This window comes from Salvelinus alpinus, chromosome 3, assembly GCF_045679555.1.
Source record: "Salvelinus alpinus chromosome 3, SLU_Salpinus.1, whole genome shotgun sequence".
Lineage (NCBI taxonomy): Eukaryota > Metazoa > Chordata > Actinopteri > Salmoniformes > Salmonidae > Salvelinus > Salvelinus alpinus.
The window spans coordinates 92,078,091-92,100,879 of record NC_092088.1 but is presented as its reverse complement, the minus strand read 5'-3'; the positions used below and the strand labels follow the sequence as shown (position 1 = coordinate 92,100,879).

The 22,789-nt window shown below is 43.9% G+C and overlaps 2 protein-coding genes across 4 annotated transcripts in view; one reads left to right on the top strand and one right to left on the bottom strand.

The window, feature by feature from the left end:
- The first annotated feature begins 110 nt into the window (after window positions 1-110).
- On the top strand, window positions 111-20,516 carry phf3 (PHD finger protein 3). 3 transcript variants are annotated; one of them, XM_071394483.1, is made up of 19 exons: window positions 111-296; window positions 973-1,057; window positions 1,518-1,780; window positions 1,942-2,073; window positions 3,261-4,611; window positions 4,826-4,973; window positions 5,256-5,399; window positions 6,179-6,233; window positions 6,454-6,574; window positions 7,877-8,033; window positions 8,509-8,625; window positions 9,084-9,212; window positions 9,710-9,866; window positions 10,095-10,395; window positions 12,272-12,419; window positions 13,880-13,969; window positions 14,400-14,595; window positions 17,787-18,194; window positions 18,334-20,516. In XM_071394483.1, the coding sequence occupies exons 3-19, from the start codon at window positions 1,543-1,545 to the stop codon at window positions 19,794-19,796; spliced, it is 5,355 nt and encodes a 1,784-aa protein (XP_071250584.1). In that variant the 5' UTR covers window positions 111-296; window positions 973-1,057; window positions 1,518-1,542; the 3' UTR covers window positions 19,797-20,516. The 3 variants fall into 3 exon arrangements, with proteins under 3 accessions (XP_071250584.1, XP_071250583.1, XP_071250582.1); XM_071394481.1 differs by having other exon boundaries at window positions 112-296; window positions 1,939-2,073; XM_071394482.1 differs by lacking the exon at window positions 973-1,057 and having other exon boundaries at window positions 1,939-2,073.
- Window positions 20,267-22,789, bottom strand: part of eys (eyes shut homolog) — a 506,958-nt gene continuing 504,435 nt past the window's right edge. The window contains exon 51 of the mRNA XM_071394489.1: window positions 20,267-22,530. Within this exon, the coding sequence (XP_071250590.1) occupies window positions 21,439-22,530 (1,092 nt within the window). The 3' untranslated portion in view covers window positions 20,267-21,438. The remainder of the gene's footprint in view (window positions 22,531-22,789) is intronic.

Sequence of the window (22,789 nt, the reverse complement as noted above, 5' to 3'; positions counted from 1 at the left end):
CCAACGGAAATATGTAAATACATGCTGGAACGAGCAAATAGGATCTTGCTAGTTCGTTCTTGGCTTTGCCCCTCCTCCTTGCTTGTTCTGTCCACTGTGACTCATGAGTTCCCATTGAAAGCGACAGGCTGTGGTCTATCTTGGGTTAGTTATTAAACTCTTCGGAGTAGCTTTGCAGGAGGCAGGGGCGAATGGCGGCGGTGCGCAGCGAGGAAGTGTCGGGGATTTAGCTAAAACAGTGTGTAAAGCTACTAGAATCGCTTCGTAATGCAGTGGCGTTGACACAGTAGAGAAATGTAAGTGTCATTATACATTTATCTCGCTGTGAATATTGAAATGTCCTCAGTGGAGGCGTCCAATGAGACGAATTGGGGGGCGTGAACAGTGGTGCTAGGTAGCTTTAGGCTACAAACAAACTCGCGGCCTATCATGTTCCTCGCTGCTGGATAACTAACTAACATGTACAATTGCTAGCTTCCCTATTTATTTTTTAACGAGCCTATTTCTATAGGCTATGATTTGTTGTGCATGCTTAACTAACTACATGTATTATGTGGTTGTACAACCAAGTAGCTAAGTATTTCGTTATGGGAATGGTGCTTTTAAGTAAAGCTTATCATGTCGCTGTCAGTCAGGCCTGCACGAGCTTGTTTGCCAGCTAGCTAAGTAGTAACTGGTTAGCCAATATGTTTAGCTGCAGTTACAGGAGTAGCCTAGTTAACTTTACAACGAAGGCTGCCATGCTTATGGCACAGATGCATCCATTGGTAGCATCAACTAGCAAATCATAAAGATTAAGTAGTTTTGGCGCAAATGTATACATGTACTGAGGGCTAGGATATACGTTACGTTAAGGTATGCTAGCTAGCTGGATTGTTATGCTAACTTGAAGTAGCTAGCTGCTAACGACCCCTAGCTAGTGCACCAGTCTGCATCTGATTCCTCCCACTCTGATGAAAGTTTTGGTTTTAGACTCTTTCTAGATATCATAAACGGAGCTAAACACATTGTGTTTGCAGTCCTGTAATGAAGTTATCTGGAGCTGTCAGTCCTGACAGTAAGTATTAGCTAATTTCTCATTTAATTTGCTACCTAGCTAGCAACGTCATATAATTTAGCAAGGTAGCCTAGCTGGCTAGCTAACTGATGTTCTTCTGAAATATTTTTCGTTTATTAGGATCCTCATTAGCTATTGCTCATTCAGCGGCTATCTACTCTTTCAGCCATTCTTGTCTGCCCCAAATGTCCAACACATGTACAGTGTCATCCACCATTGATTGTTATTGAATAATGGTAGTTAACTTTAGCTTGTCAATGTTGCATTTGCTGCACGGGAACTGTTTTTAGAAATGCCATGAAAGTGAATGTCTTGCCTACATGGCTGTTGACTCCTTCTGTATAGGGAACCTATTTGATATGGAGTGTCTGAAGATCGAAATAGATTGTTCTGAATCTGAGCCATCTCTGTTGTCTACTGTAGCCTATGTTATTAATACCCTATCCTCTTATTCCTGCAGAGCTGACAGGAAGGGAACAGCATTCATGGATGTAGTGGACACTTTCAACCATTTGATTCCCAGTGACCAGTTGGATGACTCCTTGCTCATAGGGCAGAACTTGGAATGTGAAGCAAGTAATGACTTTGGAACAGGTGTCGACCAGCTGGGAGACTCACTGAGGAACATGCTTAGTGATAAAGATCCCATGTTTGGATCTGCAAGTTCACACTTCAATATCTTAGATAATGAAGACGCCAACTTCCAGATCGCTGAAGCAACAGGTATTTGTAGTCCGAATTACTTTTGTACGACTTCAATTGACAGTACAAGCTAAGTCGACGGGTGTTTATAGAAACCACAATTTGTAACTACTGATGTTTGTTAATGCTTCTAAAATAAATCGAAGTTATTATTTCATCTCTAATCTTCTCTCCCCCAGTAGTTGCAGATCTTGATGTTGGTGCAACAGAGGGTATCCTCGGTACCGCTGCTGGTGGGTTGGTTGGTACAGAGACTTCGCCAGTCAAACGGTCTGTTGGCAGACCCAGGAAATACGCATTAGGAGTTACCCCAGGTTAGCAACAATTCCGTTTTACAATGGAGTGTATTTTATGTATATATTCTTTTTGCGCTGTTATGTAGTGACAGGCAAGTGGGAGAAACAGTTTGAAGGGTTGGAGCGGGGAGACAGGCAGGTGGGAGAAACAGTTTGAAGGGTTGGAGCAGAGAGACAGGCAGGTGGGAGAAACAGTTTGAAGGGATGGAAGCGGGGAGACAGGCAGGTGGGAGAAACAGTTTGATGGGTTGGAGCAGAGAGACAGGCAGGTGGGAGAAACAGTTTGATGGGTTGGAGCAGAGAGACAGGCAGGTGGGAGAAACAGTTTGAAGGGTTGGAGCAGAGAGACAGGCAGGTGGGAGAAACAGTTTGAAGGGATGGAAGCGGGGAGACAGGCAGGTGGGAGAAACAGTTTGATGGGTTGGAGCAGAGAGACAGGCAGGTGGGAGAAACAGTTTGAAGGGATGGAAGCGGGGAGACAGGCAGGTGGGAGAAACAGTTTGATGGGTTGGAGCAGAGAGACAGGCAGGTGGGAGAAACAGTTTGATGGGTTGGAGCAGAGAGACAGGCAGGTGGGAGAAACAGTTTGAAGGGTTGGAGCGGAGAGACAGGCAGGTGGGAGAAACAGTTTGAAGGGTTGGAGCGGAGAGACAGGCAGGTGGGAGAAACAGCTTGAAGGGTTGGAGCGGAGAGACAGGCAGGTGGGAGAAACAGTTTGAAGGGTTGGAGCGGAGAGACAGGCAGGTGGGAGAAACAGTTTGAAGGGTTGGAGCAGAGAGACAGGCAGGTGGGAGAAACAGTTTGAAGGGTTGGACCGGAGAGACAGGCAGGTGGGAGAAACAGTTTGAAGGGTTGGAGCGGGGAGCGGGGAGACAGGCATGTAGGTAGGAGAAACCGTTTGACGGGTTGGAGCGAGGATTGAACCTTGGTCTCTGGTGGGGAGAGGACTTTATGTCAATAGGACTACACTGGGAGCATTACTGTGATTAATACTAAATACAGCTATTATCATTGACAAGATAGGACACAAAATACGAAGCCATGCAAATACATGGTAACCCCCCCACCCTTTCATTTTCCTAGTATGAAAAGTTGATGTTGTGCACAGATTTTAATTCACTTTGGTTGCCTTATTGCTTCGTTTTATATTGTCAAATGAGAATTGTCAGAGAGTGACGCTCCAATTTCCATCTCTTAAATTCCAGAGCGAAGTGCAGGCAGAGGGTCTTCCAACAACAAAAAGCCCCCGGGAAAACCTGGGAGACCTAGAAAGAAGTCCACACTGAGTGAGAAGATCACAACTGCTGATGAATTAAGGAGAGAGCTTCACCTGGGTGGCGGCAGGGTGAATATCAACGACCTTGACTTGGGCTCATCAATGAACCCCGTCGTTGTGTTACAGAGGTTAACGGTCACTTTCGGGGGTTTCAAAATCGAGCTTCTCCCGGGGCCCTCCTTTACCGCTTTCACATCAGCTGAAAACACTGAGGAATGTTATGAGGATGGCTCGCTGTACGGTGAAGGGATGGAATACACTATGGTGCAAGAGGAACCGTTACACATACAGAATCCCACTGCAGGGAGTGGAGGGGGCGTGGGCGCTGCTCAACTCTTCGTGAAGTACTGTGCTGACGACTTGCCTCTAGGGCTAGGACCTTACGTCAACCCCAATGAGGTTCAGGCCTCCAATGGGGCGCTTCCAGGTAGTCCTTGCTTGGTCGAGACCAAACTTGATGACCAAAGTGATTCTCAGAAGCCTGATCCAGCGGAGGTGAGGAAAGATGCCAGCATCAAGAAAGCAGCGCAGCAGCACCTGCCAAACAGCAAAGTTCCTACCACTAATAATCCAGCCAAAAAGCAGCAGCCCAAGCTGAAGCTGTCAGCACTGTCCTCGGCTAAGAACAAGCACCTGGTAGCTGGTAAGGGGCCCAAAGGAACCCAACAACACGCCCTGGGGAAGAAGCTCCACCAGAGAGGCAACATGCACAAGATGGACGAAATTAAAGCCAAACAAGTCATCATGTCCTTGAAAAGGGGCCCTAAGATTCAGAGGACGCAAGACGGACGTCCTGGGAAACTAAAGCAGAGATTACCTGACACGGGCCGCGGCGGTCCGGTCAAAAAAACACTGCCGTCTGGAAAGCGTCCTCCTGGTATGTCGCCAGGGACGACGATTACAACCAAACCGTCTAACTCTTACGTGGCCGACACCCAACCACAACCCCAGTTTGGATGGACACCATGTAAACGTGCCAATCCTCAGAAGGAGACATCGGAGGAGGAGAAGGAGGAGGAGCAAGACGAGCCTAAAGTGAAGAAGCCAGACAAGTGTCTTCAGAAACAGAGAAGCAGGAACGTCAGCAGAAGCATCTCCGTGGAGGAACCACAGCTCTTCATCCCCGACAACGCTCCTGCCGTCGCGAAGAAGGAAACCAGTGAGGAAGAACAGGCTAAAGAATCCGGGAAGGGACCAGAAAAGGAACCCGCAAATAGTGAGACCGTTGTGTGGGATCCAAACAAGAACTGTGGATTGTGCAATAAACCTCATAGTAACAAGTAAGAGTTGTGTTCTTTACATACCAAAGAGATTAGAGTTGATTATACAATGTAGTACTTAAGCTACATTGTAAACCTGTTTTTACTAAGTTGTTACATCTCAGGCTAAATTACCACAATGAACATGTAGAATATTCCCTGGGAAGTGAGCTCGTGTTCTTTTTAAACAGGTTTGTTTTGTGCATCCGTGTCTGTGTGTTTTTGTTCTGTTCAGGTTCATGGTGGGCTGTGGGCACTGTGATGACTGGTTCCATGGGGACTGTGTTGGTCTGGACCTGGCCAAGGTGAAGCAGATGGAGGGGGGGGACCAGGAGTATGTCTGTCTGCAGTGCTGTACCAAGGACCAGTACACCACCACCAAGGTCTGTTGATGGATTTCTACTGCACTAGGAGTGGGTTAAGATCTTAATGGACTTTTTAATGGAGGAGGGAGTATATTTCTCTGAAGTGCTGCAAGGTCAATGGATTGATTTTAAGTTGCACTAGCTCAAAGTTTATTTTAACTTGTGGTTTGATTTTAAGTTGCACTAGCTCAAAGTTTATTTTAACTTGTGGTTTGATTTTAATGTATGGTGTCCTGAAAAGACAAAAATAATATTGATATTAATAATAATATTTCATGTTATTTATCTTCTCCTCATTAGGAGCCAGGTGGTGCTGGGCAGGTGGAGTCCAGGACAGAGGGACAGCAGAAGCCCTCTGAGACCCAGGACAACAAGATGGCCGCAAAGCAGAAACAGCCATCCCCACATCCTGTCACCTCCGGGGGAGTCAGGCCCTTCAGAAAGGTAAGGTTCACTCTGCTAGTAGTCTGCAATGCATGCTTTATTTTTTATTTTATTTTGTACATTTAATGTAGGCCTGAATACAGGATAAGAATATTATAATAATCTTAAATGGAGCTGTAACATATCAGATTACCATCGGGTCAGTGCATATTTATGATATTAAAGCCTATGAGAAGAGATTGGATGATAAACCTTTATGCATATTATCTGTTGTCAAAATCTTACATTTAACACAAATGTTTTAGAAACATAATCTTCAACCAGCCCTACCATTGATTAAATGTAGTGGTGCAGATGTAGTCCTCTTCAGTTTATTCAGCTGATATGTATGAAAGCCAGTGTTGGCACTACTCAAGGCTTGGTTGACCTCTTTTCACTTCCTCTTTATTCCCTGCATGTGTACACATGGATGGAATGGTGTTAGGCTACCATGGTGATTCTATTCAACGTCTGTCTTAAGGACATTTTAAAATGGTGGTTATGTTTTCAGCACCACGATGCACAACATTTACATTTACATTTAAGTCATTTAGCAGACGCTCTTATCCAGAGCGACTTACAAATTGGAAAGTTCATACATAGTTCATACATATTCATACTGGTCCCCCCGTGGGGAATGAACCCACAACCCTGGCGTTGCAAGCGCCATGCTCTACCAACTGAGCCACACGGGACACAACCCCCTGCCCAACAAGAAAAACAAACATTTTATAGACAATTGAATTTCTAAGATTATTTTGAATCTCACTGAGGCGATATTCTGTCTCACTCTGTAACAGGACTCTGTGGAAAGAAAACAGTCGACTGAAGTCAAAGATTCAAATCAGAAATCAGGTGTGTTGTGTGCTTCTACATTCTGCTGTCCATGTCCCTCACAGGAGTCGTGTTCAGTAGGCATGAAACTGTAAAAGGGGAGGGAATATATGAGTTTGTCCAATAAGAAACGCTTGTTTTCCATTGGGATTTAAAAAAAAAAATGTTTTACTACAAGGTGCCCTAATGAACATGCCCTACTCTGCGACGTCTCCTACTCTCTGTGGCTGTGTCCCGTTAGGAGTGTCAGTCAAACAGGAGACCAAGAGGCCCAAGGTGTCGTCTCCCTCTAAGAAACCCGTGTCTGTTGACCAGATCAGACGGAGCGTCCGTGACGCCCTGAAGGACATCCTCCTGAAGAGGTAATTAAACATGTTATAACAGTAACTTAACAACATTTATAATCTGTTTAGTCTAATAACCATTATAACAGTCTGGTGATGCACTACATGACCGAACGTATGTGGACACCTGCTTGTCGAACATCTCATTCCTAAATCATGGGCATTAATATGGAGTTGGTCCCCCCCTTTACTACTATAACAGCCTCCACTCTTCTGGGAAGGCTTAACACTAGACGTTGGAACATTGCTGTGGAGACTTGCTTCCATTCAGCCACAAAAGCTTTAGAGAGGTCGGGCACTGATGTTGTGCGATTAGGCCTGGCTCACTGTCGGCGGTCCAATTCATCCCAAAGGCGTTCGATGGATTTGAGGTCAGGGTTCTGTGCAGGCCAGTCGAGTTCTACCACACCGATCTCGAAAAAAAAAACATTTGTGTATGGACCTCGCTTTGTGCACGGGGGCATTGTCATGCTGAAACAGGAAAGGGCCTTCCCCAAACTGTTGCCACAAAGTTGGAAGCACTGAATCGTCTAGAATGTCATTGTATGCTGTGGCGTTAAGATTTTCCGTCACTGGAACTAAGGGGCCTGGGCCGAACTATGAAAAACAGCCCCAGACCATTATTCCTCCTCCACCAAACTTTACAGTTGCCCCTATGCATTGGGGCAAGTAGCATTTTCCTGGCATCCAGCAAACCCAAGTTCCAGAGTCCAATATCGGTGAGCTTTACATCACTCCAGCCGACGTTTGGCATTGCACATGGTGATGATAGGCTTGTGTGCGGCTGCTCGGCCATGGAAACCCATTTCATGAAGCTCCAGATAAACAGTTGTTGTGCTGACGTTGCTTCCAGAGGCAGTTTGGAACTTGGTAGTGATTGTTGCAACCGAGAACACACGATTTTTACACGCTACGTGCTTCAGCCCTCGGCGGTCCCATTCTGTGAGCTTGTGTGGTCTGTGACTTCGCAGCTGAGCCGTTGTTGCTACTAGACGTTTCCACTTCACAATAACAGCACTTACAGTTGACCGGGGAGGTTCTAGCTGGGCAGAAATTTGACTGACTTGTTGAAAGCATCCTATGACGGTCCCATGTTGAAGGTCACTGAGCTCTTCAGTAAGGCCATTCTACTGCCAGTGTTTCCCTGTGGAGATTGCACGGCTGTCAGCAACAGATCGCGCTGAAATGGCAGAATCCATTAATTTGAAGGAGTGTCTACATACTTTTGTCCATGTAGTGTATCTGCCTTCCTGTAGAGAAGGGTGGTGATCCTCTATATTCCTCCTGTGTAATCCTCTATTGTGCCCTACATTGTCTCAGGCTGAAGGAGTCTGATTTCCAGGCGTCACCAGAGAAGGCTGCTGAGGTGGCCAAGAAGACTGAGAGAGAGCTGTTTGCCTTCTACAGAGACACAGACTGCAAATACAAGAGCAAGTACCGGAGCTTGATGTTCAACCTCAAAGACACCAAAAACAATGTAAGTCGTTATGTTAACAATTTTGATGCAATGAATTCTCTTTTAGACAATACTGACTCTTCTGATACTGACATTTTATGGACATTATACTGGACTTTGTCACCGCTTGTAGTAGGTACTTGGTCTCGAAATGATATGCGTTTTGAACGTTAAGTACATGAAACGTATACAACGCAAACATATTCTAAAATACGTTTTGATATCAGTTCATCTAGCTATGTGACTTTATAACTTGGGCACAGCCAGAAGAGGACTGGCCACCCCTCATAGCCTGGTTCTTCTCTAGGTTTCTTCCTAGGTTTTGACCTTTCAAGGGAGTTTTTCCTAGCCACCGTGCTTCTACACCTGCATTGCTTGCTGTTTGGGGTTTTAGGCTGGGTTTCTGTACAGCACTTTGAGATATCAGCTGATGTACGAAGGGCTTTATAAATACATTTGATTTGATATAAATGGCTTTATAACTTGTGTATTTCAGGTGTTATTCAAGAGGGTTCTGAAAGGGGAGATTTCTCCTGGCACTTTGATAAGGATGAGTCCTGAGGAACTAGCCTCAAAGGAACTGGCTGCATGGAGACAGAGAGAGACTCGACACGTAAGTAACACTAAAACACACACTGCCCTCCAACACTGAAACACACTGCCTGTCCGCCTTCAAAGTATTTGACTAATTCTCTAAGGACAGGTTTCCCAGACAGATTCATCTTAATTCTGGACTAAATAGGACTTTCAGTGGAGAGCCCCTATTGCGTGTGTTTTTAGTCCATGACAAGGCTTCATCTGTCTGGTAAAGCTGCCCTAAAAACACTGTATAGAAAAGGCATTGTAGAATGAAAGTAGCTTACCTCATTGGTTGATCACACCTCCCTGTAAGTTATACTTAGTCATCATACCAAATCATATTGATTTATCGTTGACAAGTTAAAACGGTTTGTGTGACTTGAACTATCAATGACCTTTCACCAAAATGGACTGTGATCATTGCTCCATCTGTGTGAGATTCATTCACCAATATGTTCTTGTCGTCGTCCCCCCCCCCCCCCCCCCCCCCAGGCGATTGAGATGATTGAGAAGGAGCAGAGAGAGGCGGAGAGGCGACCCATCACCAAGATCACACACAAAGGAGAGATAGAGATTGAGAGCCAGGAGTCTGGGAAGGAGCCAGAGGCCATAGAGCCGGAGGTAAGACACAGCTCATGTAAAGAAACACCACGTTTCTTGTTCAAGTGAGTGCAGGTCCTTTTTAAATTTTTCTGTGATTATATTTTGGGTTGTAGAATAGTTAGTGGTCAAAGGTTGGGCTGTTACTGTGACCGTGTTACCGCCACAACTCTAGCCATAGTCCTTATAAACGTAGAAGCTGGGTTAATAAGGGACACGACCAGACAGGCCCACACACTGCAGATGTTCTGTTAACACCTTTATGGACCTCCTGGATTATTGGTTCAACAGGATTTAGAGTTGAGCATGTCCTCTTCCTAAGAAATAGTTCATACCTTTTTTAATAATTTCTGGGTGAATCTCAATTGTATTTACTCAAATTAACACGCCCTGGTCTATCCTTGCCTCCGCCTCAACATGCATCAGAGAGGACAATGAGGAATCAAGGAAATACAATTTATCCAGTGTGTCTATACATTTCTTATGAACTCTCACTGTTGTTGTTTGAACTCTTCCAGCCAGAGCCTGTGGCTGCTCCCAAAGTGACAGAGGAGCCAGTGGAAGTTCCCCAAGAGAAGACGTTGTCGACAGCAACCGAGAGCGTCAATATTTTCCAAGATACAACCAGTCTGCATAAGACTCACCTGTTTGACCTCAACTGTAAGATCTGCACAGGTAGGCCCTGATTCTGTTCTTTCAGTTTCTGCTTTTATTTTGAAGGATAGTGGAAGTACTATAGATATGTGTTGATGCTTGATCAGATAGAATGGAAGTAGAGGGGAGATGGATTAGGAGGAGAAGAGGTAAACATGCCAAATGAGCCCCACAAACTCAGGATTGTGGCTTTAAGTCAACTCTTACCAGTGGTTTTCTATTGGACTAATGGAATTGTAATTCGTGAAGGTCGTATGGCTCCACCTGTGGAGGAGGCTCCTACCAAAGTGGTGAAAGTGGCCACTAGTGTAGTGAGGAGACGGTCTGCTACCAGCACTACAGAGGCAGTGACCAAGAACACACAGTCTACTACCACTACCTCCAGCACTACAGAGGGACAGACCAAGAACACACTGTCTGCCACCACTACCTCTACAGAGGAAGAGACAACCTCCTCCTCCTCCTCATCTGCTAAGGACGACGACCTTCATCTCAAAGTCCTAGAGGAGAGCCTCCTCAGCGCCAAAATCATCTCCAACTATGAGAGGAGGTATGTGGATCAATCAGTCAATTAGCCAGAACATCCAGTCAGCCAGTCAGTCAGTCAGTCATCCCTGTTTACATCTGCAAATGTTTGTCATTTTCCAGTAACACGGCCTACAACCCAAAGAGAAGGCAGAGCACTGTGGCCATATTGTACTTCATCATTCTTGTCCTGATGATAGAATCACAAAGGCTATCAATTTAATTGTCATACAAAAAATAACATACAAAGGAAAGCGGTGTTGAGCCATTGTAAATGTATTTAGAAAATAGACAACACCAAACCTACTCATTCCAGGGTTTTTCTTTGTTTTTACATTGTATAATAATAGTGAAGACATCAAAACTATGAAATTATGTTTTAACCAAAAAAGTGTTAAACAAATCAAAATAGATTTGAGATTCTTCAAAGTAGCCACCCTTTGCCTTGATGACAGCTTTGCACACTCTTGGCATTCTCTCAACCAGCTTCACCTTTGAATGCTTTTCCAACAGTCTTGAAGGAGTTCCCACATATGCTGAGCACTTGTTGGCTACTTTTCCTCAACTCTGCGGTCCAACTCATCCTGTGGGGCAACAGGGTAGCCTAGTGGTTAAAGTGTTGGTCCAGTAACCAAAAGGTTGCTGGATCGAATCCCCGAGCTGACAAGGTTAAAAATCTGTCCTTCTGCCCCTGAACATGGCAGTTAACCCACTGTTCCATGGTAGGCCTTCATTGTAAATAAGAATTTGTTCTTAACTGACTTGCCTAGTTAAATAAACCATCTCAATAGGATTGAGGTCGGGTGATTGTGGAGGCCAGGTCATCTGATGCAGCACTCCATCACTCTCATTGGTCAAATGGCTATTACACTGCCTGAGGTTGAAAAACGAATGGTAGTCCCACTAAGCACAAACCAGATGGATGGTGTATCGCTGCAGAATGCTGTGGCAGCCATGCTGGTTAAGTGCGCCTTTTAATTCTAAATAAGTCACTGACAGTGTCACCAGCAAAGCACCTCCTCCATGCTCCACACATGTGGAGATCATCCGTTCACCTACTCTGCATCTCACAAAGACATGGCGGTTGGAACCAAACATCTCAAAAGGGGTTTCTTTGCAGCAATTTGACCATGATTCGCGCTGTCTCCTCTGAACTGTTGATGTGTCTGTTACTTGAACTCTGTGAAGCATTTATTTGGGCTGCAATCTGAGGTGCATTTAACTCTGAGCTTATCCTCTGCAGCAGAGGTAACTGGGTCTTCCTTTCCTGTGGCGATCCTCATGAGAGCCAGTTTCATCATAGCTCTTGATGGTTTTTTGCAACTGCACTTGAAGAAATGTGAAAAGTTCTTGTAATGTTCCACATTGACTGACCTTCATGTCTTAAAGTAATGATGGACTGTCTTTTCTCTTTGCTTATCTGAGCTGTTTTTGCCATAATATGGACTTGGGCTATCTTCTGTATACGACCCCTATCTTGTCACAACACAACTGATTGGCTCAATTGCATTAAGAAGGAAAGAAATTAGACAAATTCACTTTTAACAAGGCACACCTGTTAATTAAAATGCATTCCAGGTGACTACCTGATTAAGCTGGTTAAGAGAATGCCAAGAGTGTGTAAAGCTGCCGTCAAGGCCAAGGGTGGCTACTTTGAATATATTTTGATTTGTTTAACACTTTTGGGTTACTACATGATTCCATATGTGTTATTTCATAGTTTTGATATCTTCTCTATTATTCTACAATGTAGAAAATAGTAAAAATAAAGAAACCCTTGAATGAGTAGGTGTGTCCAAACTTTGGACTGGTACTGTATATAATTATTATTATTAAATGACCAATAAACCAGAATTAAGTGCAGGGTTATTCTAAAGTTGTTTTGTATACCTGGCCTCCAGGTCAGTGTCTATGAGTGGCAGAGATGGCGAGGCTTCCTTCCTGTCCAACCTGCAGCCTCTATGGAGAGGGCTTGTCAACATGCCTGCTGTGGCCAAGCTCCTCACTAAAGCCTTCCCTGTATCAGGTGTCCTGGACCACCTGACAGAGGTAAAAATGCACAAAGCAATTTATAAATGCATCATATATTTGTTTTGCTTTAATGAAATGTAATGCTTATTCATGACAGTGACAGTGTTACAACACAGCATTTATATTTTCTAGTTATGGAATGCCTTTATCTAAATGCCATTTATATTAACAACTCAACAAACTATCAAGTTGAAGATAGCATAAATGTAACCACAAGCAAATACTTTATGAATTTATTGTTACAAATCAGGGTTGTGGGTTCATTCCCCACGGGGGGACCAGGATGAATATGTATGAACTTTCCAATTTGTAAGTCGCTCTGGATAAGAGCGTCAGCTAAATGACTTAAATGTAAATGTAAAATCACCTTGCAAGGTTGCTAGCCAACTAGGCTGCTAACGTTAGCCCTGCCAGCCTGCTGATGTTACCTTAGCACTAAATGAGTCAGTCAGTTGCTATCAACACCTAGCTCACAGCTACATTAAAGTAAACCAACGTTTTGGAAATACGGGGCCTTCAAAGTTTTTCAAATTTTGTTGAAACAAGGTGGGATTAAAATTGATTTCATTTGATTTTTTTGTCAACGATCAACACAATACTCTGCCAAAGATGAAGAAAAATTCTAACATAAACTGGGTTACTATAAGAGCTTTGCACACCTGGATTGTAATTTTTTTCCCACATGTATTATTTTTTAAATCGTTCAAGCTAGTTGTTGATCATTGCTAGACAGCCATTTTCAAGTCTTACCAAAGATTTTCAAGTGAACTGTAACTAGGCCTGTCAGGAACATTCAATGTGGTTTTGGTAAGCAACTCCAGTGTACATTTGGCATTGTTTTAGGTTGTCCTACTGAAAGGTGTATGTCTCCCAGTATCTGTTGGAAAGCAGCTCTCTTTCATTTATTTCTATTTAAAAAAAAATCTCCCTAGTCCTTGCTCATGGCAAGCATACCCATAACATGATGCAGCCACCACCATGCTTGAAAATATGAAGAGTGGTACTCAGTGACGTGTTGGATTTGCCCCATACATAACACTTTGTATTCAGGACATGAAGTGCATTTATTTACCCAATTTATTTTTTGGCGGTTTTACTTTAGTGCCTTATTACTAACAGGATTCATGTTTGGAATAATTTGTATTCTGTACAGGCTTCCTCATTTTTTTTACTCTGTCAATTAGGTTAGTTTTGTGGCATAACTACAATTTGGTTGATCCACCCTCAGTTTTTTCATATCACATCCATTAAACTCTAACTGTTTAAGTCACCATTGGCCTCGTGAAATCCCTGAGAGGTTTCCTTCCTCTCCATCAACTGAGTTAGGAAGGCTGTCTCTCTCTTTGTAGTGACTGGGTGTATTGATACACCATCTAAAGTGTAATAACTTCACCATGCTCAAAGGAATATGACAAGTATTATTTTTATAAAATCAATGAATGGGATGAAATGCTGATGGTGATAATCCCTGTTATCAGGATCTTCCGGAGAGTTTCCAGATGGGTGGGAGGATCTCCCCACAGATCGTATGGGACTACCTGGACAAGATCAGAGCCACTGGAACAAAGGTACGTTCAAAGTGTAGGCCGACCTGCTTGAAATATGATAAATCAATTAAATTAATTTAAACATCAGAAGTTGTCATAATGAGCTTTTACAGTAACCTGGCCAAGACTCAAATATAATATGCCATTTAGCAGACACTTTTATCCAAAGCGACTTAGTCATGTGTGTACACATTTTACATATGGGTGGCCCGGGCAGTAAAAGTATATTCATCTTTCCAAGACAATCTGTGCCTGAACTGGAGATGAATAGTAGCTATGTTTTGGGGTACAATGCATAAAATGTAGTCTGAGATTTGTTTTAATTGTACATGTTCCCTGACACTTAAGTCATTCATTGTAAATAAGAATTTATTAACCTTCCCACCTGGTTAAATAAATGTATTAAGTTAAATTGAGTTTCTTTCCTCCTTTTATTTTGGTCTTTTTTTAGGAGGTTTGTTTGATTCGTTTTTCCCCTGAGACCGACGAGGATGAGATCCACTACACTCTGCTCTATGCCTACTTCAGTAGCCGTAAACGCTTCGGCGTGGTCGCCAACAACTTGAAACAAGTCAAGGACATGTACCTCATCCCCTTGGGTGCTATTGAGAAAGTCCCACACCAATTGGTTCCCTTTGATGGCCCAGGTAACAACCAACTACTCTCTACGTATATTGGGCGAATAGACTTTCATTGGCTAAAAGAGATCCTAATAAAAAAAAAAATTAAATGTTGGATTAATCTGGTACTGGTTTCCCAGATCAAGCCTACTCCTAGACTGAAAAGCGTGCTAAATTGTCTCTGTTCAAAGCTCTTTCTAGTCTGATGGCTCCCACAATAGTATAATTAGTTGACATTCAAGGGTAGATTTAAGTCAAAACTGTAACTGCCTCTTAGGAACTTTTACGGTCTTCTTGGTAAGCAACTCTAGTGTAGATTTGGCCTTGTGTTTTAGATTATTGTCCTGCTGAAATGTGAATTAATCTCCCATTGTCTTGTGGAAAGCAGAGTGAACCAGGTTTTCCTCTAGGATTTTACCTGTGCTTAGCTCATTACGTTTTTTTTTTTTTATCCTGAACAACTCCCCAGTCCTTAACGATTACAAGCATACCCATAACATGACACAGCCACCACTGTTTGAAAATATGGAGAGTGGTGTAATGTATTGGATTTGCCCCAAAATAACACTTAGTATTCAGGACAAAAAGTTAATTGCTTTACCACATTTTTTGCAGTATTCTTCACAGGCTTCCTTTTCACTCTGTCAATTGAAGTTAGTATTGTGTAGTAATTACAATGTTGTTGATCCATTCTGTCGTGACATGACTACCATTAATGCGATGACGGCTCGTCATCAAATAACTACATACCACGTTAAATTATTACGCAATTAATTTAATCTGGGGCACCACAGGAAAAGTTTATTTGAGTTACCGTTTCCAATCCAAGAATATCAGAATCTCGATATGCTATCCGTCATCCATTAATCATTTGCTCCTATTTCAGTCTCATTCTGAACGTCGTAATATCCTATAAATCTGCACAAACCCTAGTCTCCATGATGAGTCAGCTTAATTATTTACAAACTAATGAAATAATCACACACGCACACAGTATAGTATTGAATAATGATTATTAACATGATGCAATGAAAAGTCCCTAGTGGATTAACCCGATATGACAGCTTGTTACACAATAAAAGGGGTGGGGAAAGAGACAAAGAAACTCAACTACCGTACATACAGTTGAATAATACGCTCATCATAAATATGGATATTTAGTACCCTAACAACTGTTCATTCGGATTTAGAAATGCAACACATATTTACGCTTGGATGTCTTTGTCGTCTCTCTGTTGAAATCACCCAGTCCATTTTCTGGGAAGTCAGTCGACAGAACCTCTGGTTGTTTTAAGTCTACGGTTGTTTTGTTAGACTGGATCCTTCAGACCTTCCAATGGTCGTTTGATGGAATCTTCCTTGTGTCTTTGGTCAAAGTTCTTTACGTGCAGAGCTGCAGGTGGTGCATGTCTTAGTCTTCACTCGTTGAGTTTCAGAGGGTCTTGTAGTTTTAGAACCATTTGTGATGTCTGGCTAACCGTCCGTATACTGGTCTAACTGGTTGATTATTCAGGGTACAGCTAACACCACCACCGTATACTGGTCTAACTGGTTGATTATTCAGGGTACAGCTAACACCACTGTCCACACCGGCAGCAACCCGGCATATTTTGGTGTTTAGTTAAATGGCAACCATTTCAACGTGTAGCCACAGCTCCACATTTTCTGGTTTTTAGTTTTAAACCATTTCTCAGCCGTGTAGCCACCGCTCCATGCTGTCTGGTCTAATGTACATTTCGTTAGGAGTCCTTTTATAAACTCTGGCAAAAGGGGGCCTTCCATGACGCCGACATAATGTCTGCTCACGATTACTGACTGGGTAAAACAATTCTCCTTTAGAAGGCTGAAATCACGTAGGTTCCACAACATTCCGATGTAAATCTGATAACTGGGACATACATTTGTGGAGTTACCGTTATGTGGTTATACCGTCCTTAATGATATCACAAAACAACTGATTTGACATGATTATTGTTTGAATACCCATGGACCATTCCAAATGTTTGGATTACAGAAATATTGTTTCATTATCCAATTTGTTAAAGTTTTGGCCAAGTTTCTCTCTGTTCGCATTAAAGTCACCATTGGCATGGTGAAATCCCTGAGCGGTTTCCTTCCTCTCCGGCAACTGAGTTAGGAAGGACGCCTGTATTTTTCTAGTGACTGGGTTTATTCATACACCATCCAAAGTGTAATTAATAACTTTACCAAGCTTAAACCATCTACCAACAGGTGCCCTTCTCTGCGAGGCATTGGAAAACGTCCTTGGTCTTTGAATCTGTTTGAAATTCACTGCTTGACTCAGGGACGTTACAGATTATTGTATGTGTGTGGTACAGAGATGAGGTAGTCGCTCAAAAATCATGTTAAACACTATTGCACACAGTGAGTCCAGCCAACTTATTATGTGACTTGTTAAGCACATTTTTACACATTTTTACTTTACGCTTTATATTTATTAATTTCTAAGCATTTTGAAAATCATAATTCCACTTTGACATTATGGGGTGTTGTGTGTAGGCCAGTGACACAACAAAATGTGGAAAAAGTCATGTGAATACTTTTTGAAGGCACTGTAGGTGCAGCTGTTATTTATTTCTGTCTATTTAAGAACCAACGATGTGCTACCTTTTTTTGTAGCATTTCTGACGATGCTAACACCGAAGCTTAGAAGTTCTAACACTGTCTGAGAGAGTTTTGAGTAAATTCTTTAAAATATATATGTTTGGTAAAATTTAAATAAAAAAACACTCCTTTATCTAGTTTTAGATGTGGCCAGTATGTAGAAATTATAATGGACTTATCTATTTTTAAATAACTGCCCTTTATCTGGCCCGCAAATAGATTTTGACAAATTGGTCCCACCAAAAATGTGCGGCCCTCTGAATTTGGAAATCTCGGTGTGGCCCTCGAGCCAAAAAGTTTGCCCATCCCTGCTCTAGCTAATAATCTGGGTCTGGGAAACCAGCCCATGATTCATGACCCCATTTACCTTTTGAAGGAATATGCGCAATATTCTCACAATGTTTTATTATCTAAAAACATTTACTTTCGCTACTTTTATGTTATTAGGTTGTCTTAGTCCATTCAGAATAGATTCTTATTTGGCAATCTAAATAATACATGGGTGTGGCCAACCAATGTTTCATTTATGAAATTAGTTTTAATGTATTTTATGATTTTATTTCAACAATTTCATCAGTGTTTCTCTTTAACAGGACTGGAAAACAAACGCCCCAACCTCCTGCTGGGCCTGATCATCCGCCAGAGGCCTAAACGGGACTTCCTGCCCGTCGACATCAACGAAACGGCCAGGTTCATACCGGAGAGCAAACCCGAGACAGCGACGCCTACGGTTACTGTAAACAACAAAGAAGTTACCCGGGAAGAGGAGGAGAACTCTTACATCTCCTCTCTGTGCGCTTCAAGTACTAAAGAAAGGGACAGAGAAGAGATACCATTGCTGAACACAGCTGAGGAAGTGGTCACAGCAGAACAGTCTAGTACAGACATCTCTGAGAAAGCTGAAGGTGAAGATACTGAAGAGGGGTACCAACCACTACGTTTCCTTCCGGGGGTGTTGCGTAGTTGGGGCGGGGAGCTTCTGCCCCTGCCAGACTTCTCAGGTAAACCTAAACATAAAAGGCCTGTGTTCACTTGAACACCATTTGCAATTTGAAGCTTTGTTTGTTTTTCTTTTAACTCATAATAGCAACATGTCTTTGAACCACAGCTTACGTTTCGGCTTGCTCCTTCCTTCCTCAGGTAACCCTCCACTGCTGGGTGATGATGGTCGAGAGCCCTCGGCTCCACAGACCTCCAAGGCTGACGGAGGAGCAGCAACCACTCCAGGAAGCTCCACCACCACCAAGAGTCCCAGCGCTGGTGCTCACAGACAGACTGGTTTTGTCATCAAGAAGAGGGAACCCAAACCGGTCAAAGCAGAGGTACCTGTGTCTTCCAGCTTGGCTGAAACGTCTACCGCTAACAACAACACGTTGGCGAAAGAGGAGGGTGTGGCTTACCGTGGCCCGTCGGTCTCTCTGAAAGACAAACCTCCAGACGTCTCAACAGAGTCGTTCCTGGCCAGCCTCTCCACGGATCCCAACACAGACGGCTCCTTAAACAAAGGAGATTCGGCGTTGTGCGAAAAGGACAAATCCAAAGAAGAGAAGACACCTACTCTCTTGTCTCCTACAGCCATGTCCAACGCTTCTGTCGAGGAAAGCGCCCCCACACCAAAACCCCTTCCGAGTGGAATCCTGAAGAAAAGCTCTGCGTATTCCAATATGACTGAAGAACCAACTGCTGTCCAATCAGCAGGATCACAGGGTCACCCCCAGCCTGTTCCTGTTCTGACCACCAGGAAGTATCGTCCTATGGCAGCTCAACACGGATACCCCTCCCACCACCACCAGACTGAATACAGACGCCCCCCACCTCCAAACCATGGCCCACTACAGGTTGGTCCATATGGTCCCATCCCCCTCCAGCCTGGAGGACCTCCTGTAGACTTCCAGTACCAGCCAGCACCACATGTCCCCCCGTTCGGTAACACCGCACCGCCACATTTCCAGCACCCGCCCCAGCTACCCACCAACTTCAGCTACCCTACTGGCCCCCCACCACCCATGATGTACCCGCCACCTCACGACCCACAGATGCAGAATCATGCTGGAATAACACAGTGGGCTCAACCTGGTCCAGGACCCACATCTCCCAACTCTTTCCCCGGGGGGCTACCGTTAGTTTACGGTGGTGACCCTCAGAGGTTTGCCTCCGCTGAGTCGTCCAATCCCAACCTGAACCTACCCCCGCCCCCATCCGCCGCTGCCAAAGAGGACCAGAAGGGGGCAGCAGAGAGGCTTCTGTACAGTGACCCCTGGGACAGGCAGCCCGGGTCGGGCCAGAAGAAGGAGGACAGGGACCAGTACGGGAGGCACCGGCACCACAGTGAGTCCCGTCACGGAGAGAAGAGCCGGAACCACAGCCAAGAGAGGGGAAAGAAAGGTGACAGAAGCCGGAGCAGAGAGAGAGATCGGAGTAAAGACTCTTCTTCTCACCACAGAGGGAGCCGGCACCACTCTAAAGACCAGCGCCACGGTCACAGCGAGAGGAGGAAAGAACGTCACCACAGCGACGGTGACCACGGGAACCGTCACAAACACAGCAGGAGAGACTCTGATTATGAGAAATCGAGGAGAAGTTCCAAAGACAGTCACTCATGAGTTTTCTTTTGTACTACCCACCCCGAGATGGTCTACCCTACAACAGTTTTAGTGGCATTGTCCCTTTTTATATGTTATTTTTAAAATACAGTAGAGGTCAACACTTTCAGTAGGATTATTAACACATTCTGAGATCTGCTTTCTTAAAAACCAACCGTTAAGGCTTTGAGGTGATATTTCACGTTTTGAAAATCTCCTGTTTTTTTAAGTGTTAATTTTACTGTATATTTCTGTACTCTGCGTGTCACATCGTGACTTGGTGCACTGAGCATTATGTGCTCTGATATGGATCACAACAAGTGGTTAAAGGAATAGCTCAATGATTTGACATATGTTTCCATACCTTTTAAAAGCAGTCTATGGATAAGGAGGCCGCAATGATTTGGGCATTTTAACACATGCTAAACAGGGTAGATTGACTTAGACAGGGAAATGATCCCAAACCGCTAATGTTGCTAATACTTAGTGTGGATTGTAGTCGCTCCCCTTGTCCATAGATTGTTTTCAGCGTAAAGAAACAAATCTTAATATGTAAAATCGCTGAACTATTCTTTGAATGTTTTCTATAGCATGAAACACAAAATAACAGGCTGTTGGCGTAGAGGTGGAGGGAAAGTTCTGGTCACTTCAACAGTATGACATGAATTTAATACAGCGGAGAGAAACTAACCATTTGAGTAGCAGAAAACAACAACATTTTAATTAAAGCAGCTTCTCTTATTTTGGTTTTTCCATTTTATTTTTTTAAATTGCTATACAGAAATAGTTTTTTTCCTATCGACAAATATTGTCTATGTACATTTTGGCTTGTCATGTACATTCTGAAATCAAGTGTGCCTTCTGCACCGTGTTCATGTACAGCTGGTAATAAAGGTGATCTTCTTATTGTTGAGAAGAGGAATTTATATTATGAAAACTATATTTCACAAAACATTAAGAACACCTGCTCTTTCCATGACATAGACTTACCGGGTGAATCAAGGTGAAAGCTATGATCCCTTATTGAGTTTCTCTTCAATCAGTGTAGGAGACATTATTTGAGACATGGATTGTGTATGTGTGCCATTGAGGGTGAATAGGCAAGACTAAAGATTTGTGCCTTTGAATGGTGTAGCAGGTGTCAGTTTGAGTGTGTCAAGAACTGCAATGCTGCTGGGGTTTTCATGCTCAACAGTTTCCTGTGTGTATCAAAAATGGTCCACCAGCCAAAGGACATCCAGCCACTTGACACAACTGTGGGAATCATGGGCCAGCATCCCTGTGGAACGCTTTCGACACCTTGTAGAGTCCATGCCCCAAAGAATTGAGGCTGTTCTGAGGGTAAAAGGGAGGGGAGCAACTCTATATTAGGAAGGTGTTCTTAATGTTTGGAATACTCAGGGTATAAACCATCTACTGAGGAGTTGGCAGTTTCAACAGAGTTGTGTTCATCAGGGCACACAATGGATTTAAAACAACACAAGCGCTTATTAACAATTCCAGGAAGTTGTCCTCCCTGTTTTCTTCCATTTGGTGCATAATGAATACAACTTGGATTGCCAAACAAAGTGTATAAAGAACTTAAATTATTACATTCTAGAAACCAATTCTATGAATTTCTTTATCACAACACATTAATCACCTATTTTCACAAGTTACAGAACTACTCATTACTTTTGTGAACATTAAATCCTTTGCTGTTTTGGAGTAACTGCAGTTGTCTGGGGTCCTGATACAAACGCACATCTTTAAGATCTCCCACAAACCCTTTGGTAAACAGCCCAGACGTTACTGTTGAGATGTTCCTGTGCAACTCGAACCCTCCCAAGTACAACAGACCCCCGTAATTCATGGCAACGTAACGCTCGAAGGGGTCCACGTCTTCGAAAAGGACCCTCTCGCCACCCAGGAACACCTGAATAAGGGTACTGTTCAGAGAGATAGATAAATAATGCCATTTGTTGCAACACAGCGTGACATTTCTGAAAGTGAGCGGGAGGGAGAGCCTCTCTCCGAGGTTGACTGCGATTTTGAGGTGCCCCTCCTGAAGCCCGACAGCAAGGTAGTCGTCGTCATCGTGCTCCGCTCTTCCCATCCACAGAATCAACCCTTCGTTCCTGCTTGCTGTAAAGTTAAACGAAACCTGCGTGTACCTCAGATTCCTTGTGTTGAATTTAGGATCCCTGTATTTCAGATATGATTTGCCAACGAACTTCAGAGTGGTCATGGATAGGCCTACCTGCTTATCGCAGTACCTCCCCTCCCACCCGAGAGGACAGAAACAGTCGTATGAGCCAGTCACAAGATCAGAGAAACACAATGACTCATGTTGACACAGGTTATTGACACAATACACCGACTGGTTACACACAGGACCCGTCCACCGAGGAGGGCAGGTGCACATAAACGAGTCCGAATCGGCGCCGCTCAACGCAGTACAGAGGCCGCTGTTCTGGCACACCTTGTACCCGCACGCCGTCCCGTCCCAGTCGCCCACGTTGGCCCCTCCCAGGGCCCCTGTCTCCGTCAGGTCAAAGTCGTGTCCGTTTAAGACGAGCTCTCTCACGCCTCCGGTAAAACCCACAGGCTCGTTCTCCACGGAGAACGTAGAGATGGAGCTCAGGTCGGAGACCCCGCCGACGAAGAGGTCCGTGGCCACATCCAGAGTGGACATCCCTCCCTCGGTGTTATTCTGCTTCACCTCCAGCCCGTCCAGAACCAGGAACCCCTGGTGGCCCGTCCTGCCTGCCCTCACCTGGAATGATAAAAACATCAAACCTTTACAGAAAATATTCATTGCGTGTGTGTGTTTTCTAATTATTTAGCCAGATCCTGTAAATATCTGATGTGTTTTCAGCACAAACGCAGCTGGAATGTTCCGGTCTGTTCCGTACAGGTGTAAGAACATAATGGGGCAGGAGGAGATGGCTGCCGGTATACGGCCACCTAACCAATTGTGCTATTGTGTCTTTTTTCGCTTACAACTGCGTTGTTGGTTAAGGGCTTGTAAGTAA

What these genes read in the sequence shown, in the direction of transcription:
- phf3 (XM_071394482.1), top strand. Translation starts at nt 1,543, where the DNA reads ATGGATGTAGTGGACACTTTCAACCATTTGATTCCCAGTGACCAGTTG. An exon ending in CGCATTAGGAGTTACCCCAG is followed by an intron (nt 2,074 to 3,260) that starts GTTAGCAACAAT and finishes CTTAAATTCCAG; the next exon opens with AGCGAAGTGCAGGCAGAGGG. An exon ending in CAGAGGCCATAGAGCCGGAG is followed by an intron (nt 9,213 to 9,709) that starts GTAAGACACAGC and finishes GAACTCTTCCAG; the next exon opens with CCAGAGCCTGTGGCTGCTCC.